This window comes from Aspergillus stella-maris (genome assembly GCF_047715825.1).
Source record: "Aspergillus stella-maris strain CBS 113639 unplaced genomic scaffold BDV14scaffold_27, whole genome shotgun sequence".
Taxonomy (NCBI): Eukaryota; Fungi; Ascomycota; class Eurotiomycetes; order Eurotiales; family Aspergillaceae; genus Aspergillus; species Aspergillus stella-maris.
In genome coordinates, this window is record NW_027396821.1 from 376790 (window position 1) to 385833 (window position 9044).

The 9044-nt window shown below is 47.8% G+C and overlaps 3 protein-coding genes across 3 annotated transcripts in view; all 3 read left to right on the forward strand.

Moving 5' to 3' along the window:
- BDV14DRAFT_189795 (purine and uridine phosphorylase) overlaps positions 1 to 164 on the forward strand; it is a gene marked incomplete at both ends in the record, with an annotated part of 3104 nt that extends 2940 nt beyond the window's left edge. Inside the window, one exon of the mRNA XM_073771249.1 lies at positions 33 to 164. Within this exon, the coding sequence (XP_073628227.1) occupies positions 33 to 164 (132 nt within the window). The remainder of the gene's footprint in view (positions 1 to 32) is intronic.
- A 4566-nt stretch (positions 165 to 4730) lies between these two features.
- Positions 4731 to 5688, forward strand: BDV14DRAFT_173511 (uncharacterized protein). The gene is made up of 2 exons (XM_073768747.1): positions 4731 to 4919; positions 4965 to 5688. The coding sequence occupies exons 1-2, from the start codon at positions 4872 to 4874 to the stop codon at positions 5592 to 5594; spliced, it is 678 nt and encodes a 225-aa protein (XP_073628228.1). The 5' UTR covers positions 4731 to 4871; the 3' UTR covers positions 5595 to 5688.
- A 1927-nt stretch (positions 5689 to 7615) lies between these two features.
- BDV14DRAFT_200243 (uncharacterized protein) lies at positions 7616 to 8630 on the forward strand (the record flags this gene model as incomplete). Its single annotated transcript, XM_073773468.1, has 8 exons — positions 7616 to 7739; positions 7786 to 7857; positions 7892 to 7910; positions 7957 to 8060; positions 8111 to 8182; positions 8235 to 8322; positions 8389 to 8482; positions 8532 to 8630. The coding sequence occupies 8 exons, from the start codon at positions 7616 to 7618 to the stop codon at positions 8628 to 8630; spliced, it is 672 nt and encodes a 223-aa protein (XP_073628229.1).
- Positions 8631 to 9044: the final 414 nt, after the last annotated feature.

Sequence of the window (9044 nt, forward strand, 5' to 3'; positions counted from 1 at the left end):
AACTCGCGCGTGCATATCTAGCCAATGGACAGATCAAGCAGGCAGTGGAGCTCCTAGAGCATGTGGTCACAGTGGAGGAGAGAACCCTTGCTAAAGAGCACCCCGATCGACTTGCTTCTCAGCATGCACTCGCACAAATACTTATGCAAAACACTTCGCCATAAATGTTATAAGGCCTCCTTCACTACCATATATCTTGATGGTGTTCAACCTTTTTGAGTAGAAGGCCTCTCGCTCTTTCAGATTGCAATCTGGTATATATTTAGCCAGAACTTTGGCGTGATTACGGTTAAGACGGCGAGCCTATCAGAAGACTTGAATTGATCTATCTGGTACTCTATGTACGGAATTTAAAGCATGAAGACATTTCAAGGAGGTCAAGGTTGAATATGCGAATGACTCCCTACAAGGCGAGATAACTCCGATAGGCAAACGGTCGGCGCGTAGGCAGAATACCTACAAGGCCCGCGCGTCACAGCACAATCTGCACTCGACAGACCATCTCATACCAAGAGGGGAGAGTTTGTTGGATCACCAATGCCGTTCGTTATTTGAAGGGAGGTCATGGGCGATTAAGGAACAACAGTCTATGGAAGGCCAGAGCAGGACTGAATATGGAATGCCTCGCTTCCCTACCATTTTGGAGAAGGAAGAGAACTTCTGCAACAGCAGGGGGTCACTGACTTGCCCTAATTTTGAGGCTAAATTAAAAAAGGGCCACAGGTCATTAGGATTAAGAAGGGGATGAGATGCCCGGGAATCTCTTGTGTACTCCTACCAATGTATCCAAAACTCGATTGTTTACTACAGATTCAGAAAGAGAACTTATCCAACTCTTGAACAACAGCTGCCACCCGGAGCTACTGAAACTTGGGCAAAACTCTCCCCAAAGTTAGAACTATATCAGAACTATTATGACAACTAAGGTTCGTGCTACCTTTTGAGTGCTTTCTGGCAGCGGGTTCTTACACTTTCTAGCGCCATTTGCACTTACCTGGTCTATATTAGAAGAGCAACGCAATCAATGCCTTTTAGGTCAAAGCACGGGTGGACACTAGTCAGTTTGGATTTACCATTCCGAGGACAGGATAAAGTAGAGTAATATGTTGACAGCACGTCAGACCGCACCTGTTTAATTATCCTGGGGACGTGTTTGTAGGCAGCAGTCACACAAATAAGAAGCTAGATAATGTAACTAGAAAATATACGTCGTGCATATGAAGGGCTGGTTGCATTGTACTTCAATAAATATACCAGTCTGGTTTGTCTTCCATCCTCCTGCCAGCTCGGCCAAATCCGCAAAAGTCGGTGATGCATCTTCAAGCACAGCGCCGGAGGAGGTAGTCTAGAACAACCAATAAGCTGAGTTAATTTGAAAGTACCAGGATGGCCCATATTTGGCGAGGTGCGCTGGCCCTGACTCGCTTCCACAAAGTCCTTAAAAAGGGTTATAGATCCCTGTGCCAAGTAGCGCAGCAAGAATCACAATTAGCATTGCCAGTGATGTATAGCGCGGCCTAGAACAGCTGTGTGGAGTGGGGGACTAACAGGGTGGTCTACCCAACTCATAAACTCAGCCGCTCGAGATCCTTTCGTCCCACGGTTTCATATTGCTTATTCCACGACGCGTAAGGGCAGGCTGCCTTTGTAGTCCAGTAAGGGTACAGCGCCTCAGGCGCTAGCAGCTCGAGGATTTCGCGAAGGGTTAGCGCACGAATTGTCGTCTTAAGCCCTTGTCCCATTTATATATTCGGCATGATCCCAACTTCTTCCACTGTTCTTATCATAGAGGTTATTCACATTACTTTACCGGTATCATGGATCTCCCAAGGGAGGCTTGGGAGTAGAGGAAAGATAATATCTGTCCCCAGGAAGTTGTTGGTGACATCTCATTTGAATCTAGACCCCGGTACGCATCTCAAATTGCGTCCACTTCCCTGTGCTTATAGGTACCAGTATGAGTGAATCAATCCACTATCCAGATGAATGCGAAACAAAAAAGGACAGTCATGACGCCTCTTCACGAAAACCTAGGCGCAAAAAGGGATGCTTTGCTTGTCATTTTTGTCGGAAACAAAAGGTTGCACTCATCATTTGTTTGTTATGGATGACTGGCTAATAGATAGGATAGATCCGATGCTCCGGTGGCAACAGCAATAAACGTTGCGACACATGTAATAAACTCGACCAGGAATGCCAGTTCGGTCATGTACCAGACGAGCGGGTGGTGCAGATTCATGAGCAAGTGTGCAGATTCGTGAGTTGCAAGCGAAGTTAGCACAGCTTCAAAGGAAGTTAAGGAACACTGGATATTATTACAACCCACCGAGCTCTGAATATCCCGTATGTTCACATTTTAATGTCTCTCTGGCCAATCCATAGACGCGCACTGCCTTCATTATGCACGGCCAAGACTAACTTCCAATTTCCCAGTCACCAACAGATTTAACCCCCCCTGGCCTCCAGTATCCATCTCTACCAGCACAGGACACTTTTTTACTGTCCAACATGGCATATAACCCAGTTCTTCCCATACCAAAGTCCAACAACTTTTCTCCTTCTCAAGTGGCCTGCCATTTGCAAGTATCCCAGCAGCCACAGTTTCCAGCGCCCCCTTCTGCATTAGAGGTACCGCTCGACCACATACGCCCAACAGAAAGCAATGACCCTTGGCTAACAATTGCGAAGGCTAGCTCCGATGCTCCGGCTATGGCAGCAAGGTCATCCCTGCTCAAATCTTGACGCCGCATATGGGCCAGAGTCAAGCTGTCTATCTGGCTCCCCACCAACAGGTCCCGATGGAACAAGAGAGTATGGCACCGCTATCGCTGCTCACGAACCAACATTTGAATGGCACAACTGCTTCGTCCTTCACGTCCGTACCTCAAGATGATATAGGTTTCTAGAGCCCTTGACTTAATAGTTCTGGGTGCTAATACATTGCCTGTTTCAGAACAGAGCCCTTGCCAAAGTCCGAGATTTGAATTTACTGCGCCTGATCCCACCAATAGCAGCGCCTTGTTCAAGTCTGCCTTGGTCAGGGGTACTATAGCGAACAAATCCCCCCAAAGTCTTCAGACACGTGTGGATTCCCCTGATGAATTTGCAAGGGCCAACATGTCCTTAGACCATAGCCAGTCGAACTTGATCACTGACCACAGTGCCATACCACAAAAAGGCCATTCGAGTCGTGTTTCAAGTTGGAGGACCACCAAGTGGAGGCAGCTTCGGTCGGTCTACTTAGTGAAGTGTTCACGGGGACTGAAGGTCTCCACCCAGTAATTAACACTTTGGCAGATCCTGCCTGTCACGAGCCACATACCATGAAGCTACTACACTGCAGTCTATGCTGTATGGAGCGTCCTGTATATTGCTCCAGACAAGACACTGGAGACAGAGGTGATCGAAGAACAGGCTCGAACGCTTGCGCCTGAATGCTTTAAAGGCACTGAGACTGTGCATGGTGTTCTTACCAAGTATCCAGTAAGAGTCTTCCCTATCGTTCTAAAGATATTATCTTACTAAGTACAGCATTCTCAACGAGCATCCAGCAGATCATGGACGTTGATCGGAAACCCTACTTTCCATGGCACGAAGAAACTCCGCAATGACCAGAGGGAAACTCGCCCGGGAATTATCCTATTGAAACACGCCTGCGCCTCATTCAGCCTGGGATCAGAAAATCATACTATCCACTCGAAGAGCACTTTACTCAGCGGAAATCAATAAGATGATATACGATAAATTCCACATAGAAGCTCAGGTTAGTTCGCTTATGGCCAGATTTGAGGTATGAGAACCTTCTCATGATTCGAAGCACAAATTGACAGGAAACTGTAGGGACTTTCATTCACCAGTCGCGGCAGATACAAACTCTGGGATGTAGAAGATCGCACGGCAATTTATTACACCCATTTTGGTAAAAGTCTTTAGGATGTTATATTTCGAGGAAGCAGCAAGAATCAATCTAAACCGTCCTGATTAGACTTCGCACGTACTCAGGTATCCCGTAGTTATAAATTTTATAGGTATTTGATATGATATTTAATTCGCGCAGTTCTTTAATAGATTAAGGAATTGAAGGCGTATCTCACAAGGAGGATAATGCTCGGAGTTGATCCACCAGATGATGTGCCGCCACCGGTGCTGGACCTCGAAGCGGATACGCTGCTCTTGCCGACATTTAATTCTCGTACTCCTTTGGAATCGATAGTGCAGAGGGATTAGCCTGCGGTCTAGCTGTGGGCTGCCAGGGTCGGAATGGCCGTCCGCCCGCCTACCAGCTGCCTCGCCTGCTCTCTTCATCTGGATCAGATCCTGGTTTAGTTTATGGATTTGGTTTGTGGGCGATGGCAGTCCGCCCAGGGCCCAGTGCACTGTGTCGCTCACCTTCTGCTGGGTGCGTGGTGGGACTGGAAACGGTCAAGATCTATCTTCTTTTCCCTGGTCTTTCCCGCCTGTCCCTTTCACGAGGGCATTTACTTTCTTCCAAATCAAGATCCCACCAGCCAGCTTAGGCTGTCTAACTAATGATTCTTTGCTTCTTTTTATTGTTTTCTTTGTCTCTGCGCTCTATATCCCTATTCTTACTAGTGGCGAGAGCACGAACTTCAGTGGTAGACAGGGGTTGCGTTCTGTTTCGCACCACCCAGGCCAGCTTGAAAACGCAGGAATAGCTGCAGCTCGACAGAGCAGAAAAGTAAACCCAGCCACTGGCGGACCCCCATTGGCACCAATCGGTAAGAGTTACCATTCTACCCCTGTCAAAGCACATATAATACAGCAGTCTTGCCCAGGTCCGTACAGTACTCTGCAATCTACCACTTTAACTTTTCTTCTATTCACTCCTTTACAGCTTCTAAGATCCCGCCATGAGTCATTGCACTGCCGCTTCCTGCGGCGATTTAGATGATGGAATTGTACGAGAGCCTTATTACTTTGTGGTCATTTACTGATGTTATTAGTATGATTCCGTTGACACGCTATTACCCCCTATGCCACCGTCATCATCCCAGTCGCTATCTCTACCATTGCTCGCAGAGCCCGCCCATGTTGCATCGCCATCTGGACAACTGTGCCCACGAAAGTCTGACAACAGACCTACGGAACTGAGAGGCGTGATTCATAAACATGAATTTCAACTCATTTCAGCTCGATTGGCGCTCGAGTGCTTTTATTATACACGGTTCCCGGTGGTCGTCTTGTGGGATGCTCAGTATGAGTACACTCAATGGATGCTTAAGAGAATGCTAAATTCGGAAGAGCTTAATAGCCTGTCCGTATTCACTTTGAGAGTCAACGCGTCGGTCCCTCTCCAGCGGCTATTGGAACGTTCCAGTCAACCCGCCTGCTTAGTCGATCTGACGAAGGACGAGCGTGAACGCCTATCCGATTCTTTCTCGCAAGAAATGATTCGTGCGAATCGCCAAGCACTCTGCGACCGCTACAACAACATTCTAAAAGCCAATGATCCTTCGAGCGCAACGGTAACAGAGCAGGATTTCGAAGTCAAGGCCATCAAAATAGTAAGGAATTTGGAATACTTTGTCGAAATCTTTAAATGGTGGACACGTCAACCCGGATGTATCTTGTGATCGAACTCCTGATCACAACTCAGACGCATAATACCAGTCTTGTTGGATTTATCGGTTCCACCCATAGGATTAATAGAAAAGAGAGATTTCCATGTGTCTTGGACCCTCTTATTTGTGTTTTTCTAAAGGTACACGTCTCAAGATAGCTCCTTTGCCTCTTCGTTAAAACATGATCCTCCTGGACGGAGCTTTGCCTCATGGAAGGCAAAACCTGCCATCCAGGGGCCCATCTCATGGCGCCGTTACTGCGTAGAGTAGTTTATCCAGTGGCTATAGTTGTGCCAGCAGGTGAGGTATCACCCGGCCGGTCCGACAGCCGATCATCTGGGAAGGGTTAACAGCAGTGGGTCCCTCATGCGACCGGAGCTGAATATTTTGTGGAACGCGATGGATACTCTCTATTATTGGGTGGGCCGGTATGGCTTAGCTTACTAAGTAATGACTAAACAAGGTCGAACCCCTAGGGGCAGGCGGTACCGGAAGGCAGTATGCTCTGACATATCTAATCGATCATGTGCAACCCTAACGCCACTTTTATGATGCTGACAACCAGAATAGAAGCCCTTACTAAGGAGGGTTGACCCTTTTTGGTCTAGTGGCAAAATTCGATAGATGCCCACTCAATCGAGGAACCACGCCGAATTTGTATCTCGCACATATGGAAGCGGCTTTGTGATGATGAGGAGAAAGAAGATCTGGGATTTCAGAAATTGAGATGACTGGAATACTTGTGATTTCACGTTTGTATTTGTTACGAATACAGGCCCAGGGGAAGGAGAGGGCAGAATGACGGCTGTATCGGCTACACGCACGTAGCCTACTAAGGAGCGGATGCCTTTAACGATAGGGCTCAATTCTATTGCTTCGATAGACTCTTCTTTTCGACGATATCTCTCTATCTATTGAGGGGTCGAATCCTCAGGGGGTTGGAGTAGCTAGCGGCCACGCCGCTAGTGATCACATGATCTCATAGATTCGTATCAGTATTGTTAATATATCCCTCTCCTCCCCTTTCTTGGTCGCTCTCCCACTCTTTGACTACCCATAAGATTGGTTGCCAAAAAAACGTCAAGAAGAATGAACGCTAACATCATAGCTCAGAAGCTTAAAGCTATAGCCGTTTGCGTTGCTGATAGCTTCACTATCGTCGTGACCTACAATGGAACGATTCGGTCTTCATAAACTCGTCACGATGCGGGTAGCTGCGCCGACCATTCGGAATAGAGAGGCCATTAGTCCTAGAATTAGGGTCTGAATTGCTATCGGAGCTCGGGTTTTCTTGGCCAATCGGTTCTTGTTCACCTTGCTCTTTTCTACTACTCTTCACACTACTTGACCTACTGTATGCACTAGATCTAGAAACCATTCGCCGAGTGATCTTGTCGACGGCTGCTCCTTGACCTTCTGTCCAATAGCAATCCCTGTCCTGCTGCGGCGGCGGTCTCTCCAACCCTGCAAGTGTTGATTTCTCAAGGAAGGCGGTACTGGAGGGCGGGGTCTTAGCTGAGCGTTGTTTGGAATTCTCTCGGCGTTGGTTACAAAGTTTTTCTAAAATCCCAACCAACGCCTGGAGGCAGGAGCAAGCGTTGGTTGGGCGAAAATTCCAACCAACGCCTGGCTGACAATCACACAGATTGATTTTCCAACCAACGGTCGCACCTGCTCCCCACTCTGAGTAACTAAAATACTAGGCTGCCAAGCATTTGTATAGACTTTGTGTAGTAAGATCATGATTTTAAATCGCTTTATAGCTGCCGACAATGTAGACGACTACTCAGTTAATACAGAAAACGTGTAATTAAGACGCGTAAAACTAGTTCTCTTTGTTATAACTACAGCGTGTGCTCTTGTTGTGGTAGCGCGTAACCAGGCAACCACACAAGCAATATATATATCTCCCCTTACCTTCACCACAACAAAACTTCTTTTCTCCTACACTATCTCCCCTTTTCTCTATCATAAAACGCCCTTCTTTACTCCTACTTTGCATATGCTGAGCACCTGCTTAGCATCTACTCACAATGTCCCAACTAAATCCCAGCAATCGGCCTAGCACCAGCGCCAACAAGCCTATATTTAGAGAGGAGGTTAATAACCCCAAAGTCGCCTCCGCCCCCAAGACCTCCGTCTGGGGAATGCATGTTGGTATGATCTCCTTACCATATGCTTTGCACATGCTAATTATATGCAGGCCCAATCTACGCCAATGCATTAACCAATATCACTAACCCCCATCCTGCTGACGTCCCCAATCCCAATGGAGGTGCCCCTACTCCTGGTCTGCGTTGACTAAGCAGTTCCCATGGTGGCATGTGAGTCAGCATGTGCAAAGCATATGCTCAGCCTATGCTAACATCTTTAGTTGCTGGGTGTCCATTGGCGGCGAGCAGATGTGTGGTACCCCCTACTTGGTTTCTGGCGGCCTGTACCGACACATCAGAGCCCAGCACCCTGTCGCCATGAATAGTATGACCATATGTCCTGCACATGTCCTGCACATGCTGACCTTGTCTTAGTCCTGTTCCCCCCCCGCTCCAATACCCCGGTGCTTGAAAAGACTACTGGTGAGAACGCTTTGAAACGTATGGGTAAGTCAGACCTATGCTGCGTATATGCTCTGCATCTGCTAAGGTTATGCAGTCATCAGTGGCGAATGGCGTCGTGCTCGTTTTGGCTACGAGCCAGGACGGGGTCCGCTCAATGGTATCATAGACCATTTCGCTACCGGGTGTGAAGTCTTAGCATATATATGCACCTGCCTTGCACCTGGCGTGCATATGCTAAATATATGCAGTCAGCATGACCCTGATTTCGCCCGCAAGTTTGGTACTCGCTTCCATTGGAACATTGTTAACCCTATCATCTCGTCACCCCATGGCCTTCGTAACGTGAGTATCTGCCCAGCACATGCAGAGAATATGCTAACCATATGTTTAGATTGGTGCTGCCCCTCCACCCGCACCAGGAGTTCCGTCCCCCGCCGAAACCCGAGCATACCGCGCAGCTGTGGGCGCCCCAGGGGCCAATGCCTCTTGATGTAAGTCCTCTCTCTCCATATACACTGCACATGCTAACCATATGCAGTGCAACTGTATTGTGCTGCCAATGCTTGTAATGAGCGTGAGACAACCCCAGACATTGCTAATAACAAAGAGGAGGAAGGCGACCACTATACTAAGGGCACGCCTTTGAAGAGACACAGGAAGAAGTAAGCATGCATATGGTTAGTATATGCAAAGTACATGCACAGTAAATGTATAGTGAATATTAGGTTGCGAGTGTTATGGGCCCCTCGTACGAGGTGCCCTAAGAGACAGAACTCGGTCGCTACGCGACCTCGTACGATGACCCACCCTCGCTTACTGCCCTCCATTTCTTATTCCGCACACAGCGCCTGTACCTCTTCTTCTTCAACAGACCCTTCGTGTATATAGGCATGGTATAGTTTAG

Bases quoted from the DNA above. Each gene is read 5' to 3' on its own strand.
- BDV14DRAFT_173511 (XM_073768747.1), top strand. From the start codon at position 4,872: ATGAGTCATTGCACTGCCGCTTCCTGCGGCGATTTAGATGATGGAATT. The intron at 4,920-4,964 runs GTACGAGAGCCT...TGATGTTATTAG, and splicing joins GCGATTTAGATGATGGAATT to TATGATTCCGTTGACACGCT.